This window comes from Larimichthys crocea, chromosome XV (genome assembly GCF_000972845.2).
Source record: "Larimichthys crocea isolate SSNF chromosome XV, L_crocea_2.0, whole genome shotgun sequence".
Classification (NCBI taxonomy): domain Eukaryota; kingdom Metazoa; phylum Chordata; class Actinopteri; family Sciaenidae; genus Larimichthys; species Larimichthys crocea.
In genome coordinates, this window is record NC_040025.1 from 21,665,573 (window position 1) to 21,679,599 (window position 14,027).

Genomic DNA, 14,027 nt, shown 5'->3' on the forward strand with positions numbered 1-14,027 from the left:
GTTCCAACACACAACACACACACACACACACACCACACACACACACACCACACACACACACACACACACACACACACACACACACACACACCACACACACACAACACACACAGCTTTCTCTCTGACTTCCTCCTGTCACTTCTGGAGTTAGGGATCATTTTAGAGACTAATGTCAAATTAATTAAGCTCCCAAAGCCCCCGCATGTCATCTGGGGCGATCTCAGTCTGTCTCTGATGAGGTACCGCAGCCAAAGCCAACTCATTTAGCTGTCAATCAGTTGTTATTTTTCCCTCTTTCACTCTGAACTTATTCTTGACGTTAGTCACTTTCTAAACACAGGTCTTCACATCACAGTCACTCCTCGATCGGCAAAGCTACTCTTTTTTTTTTCTCTCCTCCTCTCTAACTCTACTAACTCCGCGTCTCTCTTCTCCTCTGCAGGTAGTTGAGCAGTGAACAGTGATCTGTGCCAACTGAGAGAAAGAAGCAGGAAGGAAAAAACGAGCACAAAAAGTTCAGAGCTCGATGTGGGAAAACATCAAAAGCAAAGCTGAAAGAGTGTGATTTAAGGCCATTTAATATGTCGGGATATATAACTGGAAGTGTCACTTTTCATTGAGGACACTGACCTATATTGGCTAAGGACAGCGATGCCTCTGGCAAAAGGCCACCAAGTCTTCTTTGATCTTATTAGCTCTCTGTACATCACACGAAATGAACCGAAGAAAAGAAAACTATACAACAAAGTTGTCTGAGATCAGCCCATGGTGCGGCTTTATCGAAAATTGAAAAGCAGCCATGAGTAGATAAATTATAGTCCTGCAGTGTCACGACTTTCTTGCTGTCAGCAGTTATCAGTTGAGGAGTGAAAAATGGCCGATTTCCCATTACTAAGCGGTGACAGGCGCCCTCCCAAGGTTTGGCATTTACTGATTAAAGGTGCTCAATTTCATGAAACGTCTGGCGTGTTGGATTTGTCTGTTCACATCTGCTATTTGAGTGTGTAGTGAGGCTAAAATGAGCTACAGCGTGTCAATACAATAAGTGTTGTGTGTTTTTTGTCCGCAGGGCGTCTTTAGATTTGAATCTGGCTTTGTATTGTTTCTGTCATCCTCAACATTTGTGTGGTTTCCCTGACTGCATTTCTTTGATGAAAACACCTGTATGAAGTAAGAGCTTCACTCTTTCCTCCCCTCCTTTCTTTTCTTTCTTTTATTCTTTTTTTTCTCACAAACCCAGATGAGACACAGACAAGTGACAAATTAAAGGAGGAACCCTCAATAAAAAGAAACAAAAGGAAAGCGGATGCCTCACCGGGCCTGAAGGGTCACTGAATGGTTTTATGAGCAGGAGATTTATGTGAATCATACATAAGCACCTACAGGAGATATTGAATCTGTGTGACTGAGTGTTCAGACTAGAAAGGGCACCAAAAACGGAGGACGTTGCTGTGGGGTTGTGGTTTCAGGTGCCAATGAGACTGTTAAATACAGTCCAGGGGCCTGCTTTGGCTGGGATTTACAACAGGAGGTAATTTCAAATACGTTTTTCTCATTAAAACAAACTACATATTCTTCTCCTACTGGGAAGTCAATTATTTGTGAAACATGAAATTTCCACCATTTGCGTTTTGAGGTTCAGGCACATAAACATTTTCTGATACTGTAAGACAGGATTGTACAATGTTGTTATTCTCTGAGTCGAAGATTAAGAGGTAAACAGTAAGATTAGCCTGTTCATGTTGCAATGTAATCTACCTGGAATGTGTTCTTACCTGTATTTGTTCGGCGAACACAGTGTGCTGCCATATAGCGGCACATTGCCTAGCTGCAAAAGGTCTTTTCTTTCCCCTCGGAGATGTCTACATTTTCACCCCTGCTGTGTCAACACAGTGGTCTCATTGAAATGAATGAGGGGGCTGTGTTTTTTCCACATAATGTTGTTTTTATTGGCCTGAATATGGCCTAGTACTGTTCTCCACCGCAACCATCAAAACAGCAATTGAACGAATTCTTTTTGGAATAATGGTGTTCGTCCAACCAGAGCCCTTTTTGTGAAAATTAAACAAATGTGCACTCATGCATAGATATTAACTCATAGGAGCACACACTTGGTGCGTGCTTTTTTTCAGGAAAAACACATACGGACACGCAGACACAATGCAGTTGAAAACAGGGTGTGCCCCCTGCTGTTAACACCATCTTGTGTTTGACACTGGCTTTATACATATGCTAATTCACCTCCATTTCGCCGGCACTGTAATGGATGGGGTGAGACCAGCAATTAGATACTAGAGAGAGAAATCTGAGCGAGAGAGAAGCGGAGAGAAGAGTTACGTATCTTATCTAGCCCACACAGAGACAGACCCATCTCTTCTCTACTAGACTCCATACCTGAGTTTCATTCATAAATAAAACATTTAATCTGCAGCTGGATGAACTTCAATAAAAGCTGTATATATTTCATTTCAGCTCTATCAATATAACACAGTTGGTATAGATAAAGACCTGCAAACTGTCATTTTTGTTCCTCTTACAGCTACATAGGCCAGGTTAAGCTATAGGTTGATTAAATGTTATATAAATAGCCACCATCACACACAGTCAGTCCCTCTTTGGGTTTTGTGTTTGTGTACCCAGTGTGCGAGGAGGGCAGCGTGCCCGACGCTGTTTTTAATTGGCATGGCAGAGTGCCAAATGATGGCTGGATGGCTGGGTGGATAGAGACTGTCTCTCACTGTCTGTTTCATAGTCGATGACAGCCATCTGCCAGTTCCACAGGCTATTCTCAGCACTGTGTGTTGGTGTACAGTCACTTGAGTGCTCGATCTGTTGTGTTCTGGTGTGTACATATGAGCTACCACTGTATGTAAGCTCCAGATGTCCTGTCAGCTCCGAAAGCAACGCAGAGATTTCAGTAGAGCGCAGTGGAGTATAACTCACCTTTTCACTTGATATGGTTTACTTTTTAGCAAACAGTTGTGGATTTTTACACATTCAGTGTCTCATGCTCTCATTTTAGCTCTGCCTCCACCAACTCCTGGGGGAATTATCCGAGTCTCCTCTCAGCTAAATGCTCCACTATGTTCAACAGCTAACTTTGTGTGCCTGCTGTGTGGTGCTGAGTAGGAAACAGAGAGTAGAGTTTTCACTCAAAACAGCTGCCTGCTGTGGCTGGAAGTGACGCTGATGAGAGCAGTGAGACTGAACCAGAAAAAAGCAGGCCAGAAAACTGAAACAATGCGCTAAAAGATGCAACAAAGCTCTGGAGAGTTTAAAGAAAATCGCAGAGTCAAGTGCTAATTCTCTAATATAGATATAATAATGAAATATCCATATATCCACATACGTTGACATGTGCTTGTTTCATCTAAAACCAAAAGAGATTTGATTTACGTGATAAAGCAGATTCAAATTTGAGAAGCTGAAACCTGCTTCTTCTTTGTTTGATAGTGACCCTTGAGTTATTCCTGAAACGATTGCTTGATTATTAAAATTGTAGGCAGTTAATTTAGCATCCAACCATCAATTTCAGCTCAAGTGTTGCACACCGTTGCATCATCAGCCCGCCGGTGGATCTCCGAGAGCACGCAGCCACCGCCTCTCAAATCCAGGCTGCGTCCCTGCAGAAACTCACTCTTTTTCCAGATGTCCTGCGTGATCTTTTTGTTCATCAAAGCAAACACACAGCTGCTTATCAACTTGCACACCTCCATCTCCATGGAGTCTAACCTCTTCTTATTTGTGTGTTCACAGCTCCTGGGCTTCGTGTACGCCTGTTATGTTGTCAGCGCTATCACCGAAGAGGAGGACAGCTGTGAGTTGCTCAACCACACCCTCACACACACAGAAATCCATTCTTGAAACGGAGCATTGTAGCGACCAATGAATGACACCTAGACCCACTCAAACAGATGAGATGGAAAACACCGGAGTTAAGGAGAACAGGGCCACATCTTTCTTCATCTCCCTCGCCTCCTATCCCACCCCACACTATCACCGCTCCAGCTCTATCCTTTCTCCCTCCTCTCTCCTCCCCCACGCCAGCTGGGCCCTCTCTCTCTCTCTCTCTCTCTCTCTCTCTCTCTCTTTCTCTTTCTCTTTCTCTCTCTCTTTCCCTCCAGAACCAAAAGAGCCATGTGTTCCCTCTCCACACCTCCTTCAGCCCATTCTTCCCTTTCTCTTTCACGTGTACACTCGTCACCTCATCCGTGCTCCGCGCCGGTCTGTGTGGTCCTCGCTGTTGTTATAAACCTCCTTTAATGTACTCTGGCTTTCACTTTTCTCACTTGCTGCTCTCATTTTGCCCCCCTGTTTGTCGCTTCAGCTGTCTGTTGCCTGGATGTGTTAGTTGTTTTTATGCCACAGGATTGCACCTCCCCCCACCACCTTGTTGACACACACACACACACATACATACACACACACACACACACACACACACACACACACACACACAGACACACACCTTCCCTTCTCATGCCTGTCTCTTTTGCAGCTCAGTCAAACATACATTGTACATTGTTGCTCTGAAGTGGCTCCTCAGTGTGTTATCTTGGCACTCTTAGCTCCTGTCTGTGTCGGTGTGTTGGTCCGTGTTAAACCTTTAACATGGAGTCAGATAAGGGCAAGAGTTAGCGTCGACTGCGGTGAGTGTGTGGGAAAAGACGACGGGGGATCATGAAATGAGTCATAAGAGAAGAAGGAGAAACCAGAGACTTTTGATAAATGACCCAGCTGCTGTGACCTCATAGACAGCAGGTCAGAGGTCTTGCTGGAGGTTAGCCAATCAGAACGCAGGAAACATTAGATCTAAGGGGTCAGTGGGAGTCATAAATATCTGATAAGTATTGCAGTAGCAGGAGCATCGATGTCTAAGAGGGAGAATCTGCCTTTAAATATTTTGCCCTCATAAATTCTAATCAAGTGGAGAAGCTCTCTCTGTGAGATTAAATGGAGCGTCTCAGGTATTCATGCTAATTGTGAAGTATCTGACTGCAATTATGTCTGTCCCTTTTGTAAGAGAGCCAAACTCTGAATTTGATTTGAAAACGGTGTAATGTACAAAGCACTACATGCACTAATTACATCTTGAACCGCAGACTCTTGTAATTTGGAGGGAGTCATGATGTGGTTAACTGTGGTTCAGTGGTATAGAAGTCCGAGCATTTCTTAGGTGGTCACATACCAGAGATTCACTGGCTGTGACTGGTTAGCATCACCACCCCACCCTCCCAGCTCTGGGCAGTACCACTTAATCACCAGTCACCCCTAAGTAATCCCCGGAGGGTAATACTGTTTCAGCAGGAGTCGAGTCAACTAAAAAGAAAAGGACTTTCCAACCTCTGCGACTTTTCCTTTTCCTTTTGTTTTTGTGACATTTGAGCTCCGTTCAGTCCCTGTGTGGACTGTTGGCACAGATCGTGTTTGTTTAAACTCATCATAGCGGAGAGTGATACACGCTCAAAAACATAGAGATAAAAATAACAAGTGAGCTAAAGGGAGAGGAGAAGTTTGGGGTGAAAACAGAACATGGTGTGATTTTTATTGGCTGTAATTATCTGGTAGTTCTTCTCTGATCCAGGCTGTGCCGGAGTAAAACGCTGCTACATCCCTTCCAACTTTTACCTCTTTGTTATTGTAATGAGCCCTTTTGCCTGCACACACACACACACACACACACACACACACACACACACACACACACATGCACGTATTTGTTCATGCAGACGCAGGTGCGCAGACACACATACACACACACACACACACACTCTTAGCAACACGAATTCCAGCTAAGGCACTTTGCCGCTCTCATTTTCCCCTTTTTATTTGATGTGTAGATTAAAGCCAGTTTCTGCATTGAGCTCCCTGGCTGCCTCAGCATCTCTCCTCCTACTCAGAACTTTTCCCATCTCTTTACTTCTCCCTCGTTTGCTTTAGTTCTGTTCCCAGTTTCTTCACAGATAGATGGAATAATCATGTATCAGAATCCAATTTTAGTTTCTCTTTTCTCATCTCTGGCTTTTCGAGCTGTAATGAGGTGCTCTTATAAAAAAAGTTAAGAGGTCTCTGGTCAATCTGAATCAGCCTCATTAAGCGCCTTACTGATCAATAATTTCCCCAGTTGATTGAGCTCCACCAAGAGAAGAAAGGTGGGTAGAATCCTATCGGAGGCAGAAAGAGAGGGAAAGGTGGGAAGGGGAGTTTCATGAGGGAGGTGTTTGTCAAGGAGCAGGCCGAGCAGGGAGAAAGGAGACGGGGCAATATGCAGGAACAAACAGCACAAGGCAAGACGAGCTTTTCACGAATAAAGAGATAAGACAGAAATTCCTCTCACGCCAAGCACTCTCTCACTCTCCAGGGAGACGGGTGAGTTAGATTTGAGTGCTCAGGCTTGCGTAAAGAATAGCGGAATGAACACACACACACACACACACACACACATGCAAGAAGCCAACACAATGGGCAGAATAACAGGCATCATATACCATCACCTCAGGGTTTAACGTGGCTTTCAGGCTATATTACTGATACTGTACGTACCTACTGTATATGCCGATTGGATGTGTGTGTGTGTGTGTGTGTGTGCGTGTGTGTGTGTGAGACTCTGTGTGACTCTGTGTGACTGACTGTTTGCGCGTGGGTCTTTGTGTACATTTGTGCACGTGAATTTGTTACAGAGTTATCGGTGGTGAGCAGACACACCGACAGAGTGAGTGGTGGGGAAAATCCTCTTTGTAAAGTAGGTCATGGAGTTAGAAGCCTAGCACTGGGATAAGCTTGCTTTAGCATGTCTGCTAATTATGCTGCCGCCCTCTGTGCTGAGTCACATCCCCAGAAAATCCTCCACAGCAGACATAGAAACTGGGGGGAGCGATGGATGTAGGTGACAATGTATCCTCCACTTGTAAAAAAAAAAGAGAAAAGAATGAAAAGGTCAAAACAATTTAAAAAAAAAGAAACCAAAAAACATTGTTTTTTATGTTTCGGAGTGCAAAGATGTCTTTTTCCAAATAATACAGCAAAAAATATCCACATGAAAGTAGTTGTCTTTTATGAAATAACACACCAACGGAGTAGGATTTATTTCTAATGCATATTTCTAATGTTTCTAAAAGAAGTATGGCTCGTACCAGAATGAAGACAAAGGACATATTCATGAAATGAGTGATAAATAATAGATGATGGAGACGGATGCTGTATGAAAAATGTGAGATAGAATCGTATCCCCAGCATGCAAAATAATAAACTATCCTAACACAATTGTTTGACTTTAACGCTACAATATTTATGAGTTTTAAAGGGATTGGCAGATCCCTCACTTATATGGTAGTTTTAATGCGCCTGTTGCAGCAGGGAAAGTTGCACCATTATCATTCTTATCAGTACATAGAGCTCGATGTAGCGTAGCCCCACCCAACATGAGTACATGTCTAATCAGGCAGAGTAACTGAGAACACCTGGGTGTGTGTGTGTGTGTGCAGAGCCTTTAATATGGGGTTTTTATGCAAATATGATGCAAATCTAATGCAAATAATGTATCAAGTTTGGGTGGAGTTATAGATATACACGCAGGGGGTTTCCTTGTTGTATTTACAGTTTACAGTATTTACACTTGTGCATGCAAGAGCAGTGTTCAGTTATAAACACAGAAAGCTTTGGTTCTTTATTGTATAAATTAGGATATGTGGATAAAGGGTATTAGGACTAGGTCTGTTGCATGCATGAATATATAAATGAGAACAGAATAAAGATAGTGCTGAGCATTGTATGGAAATTAGGGAATTGGCAGTTGCAGCGACCAAGACACAAATAATGAGGATTTAACACAGACCGACTCAGTCATACAAAGAAGAGGCTCTCCTGGTCTATCTTTGCCTGCAACCTTTCTCCACTCTGGATGGATGATTAACTTTTAAATGCACTCTCAATCAAACATACCTGAAGTTTTCATATGCAAAAGAACTAAGCATAAAACAGCTAAACTGGTCTTTTAAAGTGAATGAGTAGCCTGTATAGCAATGATGGCTGTGTAATGGTGTGCGAGGACAGAGATGCAGCGCTGAAGAGCCGAGCTAATTATGAGGAGCTCTGTTAAATACTGAGTGTGTGTGTGTGTGTGTGTGACAGACAGAGAGGGAGAGAGAGAGACACCACAACTGTCTCTTGTAACTCACCTCTCACAGCATTACAGCAGACAGGCTCTGAAGTCTTGAACTATCCATCTGCCCTTTATCTCTCTCTGTCTTTGTCCCTGCCCCGTCTCTCCTTGTTTTTCTCGATCTTCTTCACAGCACGCTCCTTTATTCTCAGCAACCCTGTTTTTCCCTCCTGGTCTTTTTTTCCCTTCCTGCCTGTGTTTCATTTCACTGTCAGCTCGCCAACCCTTTCATGCACAAACACATACACACACGGTGGAAGATGCAGCTGTATACTGTAGTTTGACTCTTAGTTTCTCTCCTGGTTCAGAACAGGTCCTCTGATTTCAGTTCAGACCAGTTTCCACTTGAACTGAAACATAATCGCCTTGCATTACTCCCTGCTTGTTTAGGGGCTCCACATAGATGCCTTAACTATTGACCTAAATACCTTTCATTTCTTGCGTGTGTCCACTCAAGTGAAAATCCGCTTGCTCCCTCTGAGCAGGACCACATTCGCCATCAACTGCCAATATCTGTTTCCAAGGCTAATATCCATATTAGAGAGGACAAATAAAATGCACTGTTTGATGATGGTTTTCCATCTTTTGTTCCCTTCAATGTTTGCCATCCGCACTGAAATGCTAAAACATTAGAGAAGTGCTTGAATCATCCTTTGAGAATGAACAGGCTGTTCAGCCGTCCAGCTTCCCACAAGCTTTTTATATTCATTTTCAAAGTGATGTTTACAGAGCGAGTATAAAGAACAGATTGCTTGCAACAGTTAACACAGGATTCAGTGAGCTGCATAGAAGATCCATCTCAAGGACAGGGTCGCTTATAATAACTGATGCGGGGGGAAAGGGTTCAATGATGGAGATGCAATTAACAGGCTGACATACACTGTACAGTACTTAGTATGGAGCATGGTTATAAATGGCGCTTTCTAATAAGGTGCAGCAACTAATATTTTGACACATGAGATGTCTTCATTAGTGTAAGAGCAGGTCGTGGCAATTAGGCGGCATTCTTTGAGGTTCAGATTGTGGTGATCTGCTATGCTTATTATGAAATGACTTATCTGTGAATGCTGCACAAAATGCAAGACTGCAATTCAGTTGTTACATTTACAGGATACGAATTAAAAATCTGACCTGGTCAGGAGTCAGAATATCATTAGAATTTATTCTCTGGAGACATTAAAAGTCTGTGCCACATTTCACAGCGATCCATTCAATAGTTGTCACGATATTTCACTCTGAACTGAAGTGTTGGATTGACAGACTGATGGATGGACCAGCGCTACTATCCCTAGAGCTTCTGGTGTGTCTAAAAATGGCAACCATCATTATCATCTCACTGTATTCCTCAGCACAGTTTATCATGGCAGGGGATGGATCCCCACCTGCTCATAATGAGAAAATCACTGGTACAGAAAAGATCAGGGAAAGAGGCCTTTGTGTGTGTTTGGGTGGGTGGTGTGTGTGTGTATCTGGTGTACAGATGAAATGGAGAATCCTAGGAAACCAGGGCAGGGTCAAAGGAAAGGGACAGTCCTCCCCCCTTCCCCAGTCCCACAACACCCTGTGGCTCTCTGCGTTCATCCTGTCCACCTATCAGTATTCAGCAGACCACCCCTGCCTCCTCTTATCAGGATGGAACTGATTTGGCCTTAACAGTAGTTTCCATGGCTGGTTTGTGTCTGTTTTTCCCCCCCTGCAGCTGTTGGTTCCCAAAATTAACAGATCAGCCCATTTTTTGTTATCTTTTTGAACAAAGTTCAAAGATTGTCTTTTTCCACTAAATCAGGTTAAATCTCAGTTTCTCCTTTTCCTTCTGTTTACAGCCCTTGCACTCCTACAGCCCCTAATCTCTTTGCCCCCCTCTCCGACATGCGTGACAAGCCCCCCTTCAAGTCCTCTCTCTCTCTCTCTCTCTCTCTCTCTCTCTCTCTCTCTCTCTTTCTTTCTTTCTTTCTTTCTTTCTTTCTTTCTTTCTTTCTTTCTTTCTTTCTTTCTTTCTTTCTCTCTCTCTCTCTCTCTCTCTCTCTCTCTCTCTCTCTCTCTCTCTCTCTATCTCTCTATCTCTCTCTCTCTCTCCCCCCTTTGTCTCCCTTCATGAGCCCGCATGCCCTTTCACTTCCTCTCAAATATATCTCACCGGTGCGTCCCTCTCTTTCTCATGCGACGTAACACTCTCATGTGCACCTTGCCTCGAGTCCGGACTCCAAAAGTGAGAAAATAAACAGAAAGCGTTGAACATTTGGTTAGCGGGTGAAGGTCACCTCTGTTTCTGAGCGATAAAAAGAGGGGAAAAAAAGGCTTTTGACAGCTGGCCAGCTTTCACCTGTTCCTGAGCTTTCCCTTTGGCTCAGATGAAACAAAAGTTTAAGCAGTGATGTTTTTTCTTTTTTCTTTTATTTGTCAAAGTTGGAACTAAAAGAAGACACTTGTATGGTTCTTTACAAGCTGCCCTCCTTTCAACATCCCTGCATTACATGTGTCCTACACTGTTTTCTGTTTCCATTTCATTTCTCATTGCCACGATCATGCATGTTGTTTTCATTCACCCCAGTGTCTTATCCCATTATTGTCTGTCTTTTTGATTTACTCCACAATTTATGTGTTTAATCCTTTGTTTTCAGTTGATTTTATTGGTGGATTTGACCCATTCCCACTCTACCATGTCAATGAGAAACCATCTCATCTCCTCTTAAAGCCCATGTACCTGTAAGTATGTAAGTGAATGTGTTGTCATGCCAACACATGTGTTTTAAACATACTGTAAGAGCAACTGCACGTCGATATTCACATTATGCGTTGCTTTTTGTGTTCATGTACACTTTGCGTTGTACTATTTGTTCCCTGCATGTAATTTCCTCTTCAAGGTGCCATTCCTTGCTTTTTTTTTCAGTTGACAAAAAAGTCTCAACTTGCTTGTTCCAGAGCTGTTGAGTATTTGATCAGGATTTAGTTACAAAACAACACTGTCTACGAATGATTCAGACAGTGACTTGCTCAGGATCTGGAGGTCTGAGTCATGTCTGGGGATTAAACTTCTTTCTGAAACATGCTACATCCTGTCAGAGAGCTGTAGGGAATATGAAGGCTGTTTTTTTTTTTATGACACTGTGGTGTGTTTTTGTGTACGTGTGTGTTGTTCATGTCCCCATGCCGCAGGCTACTGATCCAAGCACATGGAGGAAAACACACAGAAATCTGTCTAAAATTGGATTAATCAATTAAGTTGTGCAGGGAACTTAATAACAATAAGCCTGGGAAGTCATGTAATAATTCTCTGCCAACATGAAATGAATATTTTATTAGCTTCTTGACAGTTTAATCAGCTCCGTCGCTAATGGGAGGGAGGAAGTAAGTTTTCGTCTCCCTGATCTACTGGGAGTTATATGCTAGAGAAATTCATCCAGGCAAGTGTGTGTGTGCGTGTGCGTGTGTGTGCGTGTGCGTGTGTGTGTGTGTGTGTGTGTGTGTGTGTGTGTGTGTGTGTGTGTGTGTGCCCAACAACCACTAACTCTCTGCTCTTTCTGCCCACATGTCTGTTCTCCACAGGTCTACGTAAATAAGAGAGCGTCCAGCGAGGAGGTGACACAGCAAGTTCCCACGGAGACAAAATGGCTGTTTTGACACAAACATCTTAGTGCATAGGGGCACGCCACACATTCCTCCTCCTTCTTGATTTCAGTAATTTAACCATGTCATTTACTGGTGTGCTGCCCAGAAAAGCCCACACTTCTCAGTTAGGGTCCATTGTTTTCCAGGGAGGGATGACGGGTTCGGGGAAAGAGGGATATTACAGCGTGACAAAGTCTCATATAGTGTGTTTAGGGAAGTAACAATCATTTTCTTTTTATTAAGTTCTCTGCTGAGGACCTAGAGCTGTGACCTGCCCATAATGGTTTAATACTCCCCGAGAACATGACTGTATACATGTACAGCATATAAATACATTGTGTATGTAATCAGGGACTGCCCAGCATTCCCAGTCTGTGGTACTGTGTCTTAGAGGACTCAGTGATTTAGCATGTTATTGCTGGTTTGGCTCAGATCTTGGCCGGAGGGCTGAATTACAGTGGAGCCTGTGGAATGAGCTATTGTGCGCTGCCTGTTTACTTTAGGCCAGGATCTGTGTGCATAAATACACAAGCGAAAGCAGGAAGAGGCAGGGGAGTGAAGAAGTAGAGGGAGGGGAGGGAACAAAAGCACCAAACCTACAGGGGCATCTATCAAAAATAGAAAATGTAAATAATGAAACAAGGGCAGGGGAGGGATTTTGGATTCAGGAGTCTGAAATGTGAACTATCAAGAATGCAAAAGAGTGCAAGGAACGGCATGAGAGTCTTAGTTTTGTTTCTGGAGTCTTATTATTGTGCCTGTTTTCACCAACAGCCAAGTCAGTATTTTGAAGTGTCAGGTGTTTTTTAGAAGATGTGCTGAAGGCTTTGTTCTCACTCCTCTTCTAACTACTGACACATCGGGGCTGCTGACAGGGGTGATCATTACACACACTCAAACAGAGGTTATACAGCATATTTTTGACTTCAAGAAAACAATGGAAATTGTTTTACTATTCATATTGCACAAAACAGTGTTGAGTTATGGTCTTCAGTGTAGAAGTAGCTTGGCTCTACCTAAGTGAATCAGAGCATTGTCTCCTGTCTGTTCACCGGTTTAGATTCTCAGTGGTGATAGTCTCAGTTGTGATTGTTTTATAGCATGTTTTTTACAGGGTTTGTATTGTAATTATGTGTATAACATATTAAGTCATGACAAAATAACAAAACTGATGTCTTAAACAGTAACTGAAAGCTTCTGCTGAGATGTTTCTCACTCTGATTTATTTTATTTTGACCCAGCAACATAATGCGTCTTTAATTTTAGGTAAAAAGTGCACACACACATGAGTTATATCTCCTATTGTGACTGCTAGCACTTTTGTTAATGTTTCAGAACTAAAGTCAGTTTTGAGTTGCCTTACTGTTTGTGTGTATCACTACTGCTCTCTGGTGTTCAAAGTGTTCATGTACAAGTACAAGCAAGGCTGCTGGGTTTTGACTACAGGTAATGCTCTTCCATGTGTAGTCGTTAAAGCTATTACCATTAACATTAAATCTTCATATAGTGCGTTTCTGCTGGGTATTTGTCATATAGGAGGAGCAGCTCTTTTACTCGTGCTGTTTCAGTATTACACTTAGTTTTCTTTTTCAGTTATGCTAAGATTTTTTTGTTACCCACAACGTTTAAATCCAGAACATTTTCAGTCCGTTTGATTATAATATTTTTTGATGCTAAGTTTGAAATAATCTATTTTGTAATCAAAAGAGTCGTGATAAAAGAAGTAGCCTTTTGTTCTCAGTCCTGTTTTGTCGTCTATCAGCACCTAAAAATATCCTGCTGCGTGTCAGATTCCTCTGTGATATTTGATGTTCTTCAGATTAAAAAATAAAAATAAAAATCATCCGACCACTTCTGCTGGCTAATTTTACAACGATAAGAGTGAACCATGTTGATTTGATTGGTCACCTCTCTATTGGAATGATGCAATAATTTATGTCATTGTCTTTTTATGATTTACACACTCCTGGTAGACTAACTGGTGTGTGGCGTAGTTAAAACACAAAGCACCTCATATTGTAACATAATCAGTATTAGTAGTGAATGCTACTAAAATCGTTGTGTAAAAACTAGTCTTCCTCTCAGTGCAATACAGCCTCTTCCTAAACCCCGGTAACTGGAATTAGTTGAAACCTGTTATGGTTGTCTGTTTGTGCTCGTGTCCACAGAAAAAGATTCCACCTATTTGTAGATAATTCTTTTTCTTTGTATAGAAGTGGAAAACCTCTTGTTTTTTTTTGTATTTCTCTCTTCTATT

General features: G+C 42.5%; 1 protein-coding gene across 3 annotated transcripts in view; it reads left to right on the forward strand.

Annotated features, from left to right (window-relative positions):
• The window catches only part of nkain4 (sodium/potassium transporting ATPase interacting 4), a 44,107-nt gene extending 30,937 nt beyond the window's left edge, over positions 1 to 13,170 (forward strand). The window contains exons 5-7 of one of the 3 annotated variants that reach the window (XM_010751519.3): positions 3,757 to 3,817; positions 10,783 to 10,867; positions 11,708 to 13,170. In XM_010751519.3, coding sequence (XP_010749821.1) covers positions 3,757 to 3,817; positions 10,783 to 10,867; positions 11,708 to 11,717 — 156 coding nt within the window. In that variant the 3' untranslated portion in view covers positions 11,718 to 13,170. Of the gene's footprint in view, positions 1 to 3,756; positions 3,818 to 10,782; positions 10,868 to 11,707 lie in introns of those variants that run through there. The other 2 variants (XR_003463856.1, XM_010751534.3) reach the window with 2 other exon arrangements.
• The last annotated feature ends 857 nt before the right edge of the window (positions 13,171 to 14,027 follow it).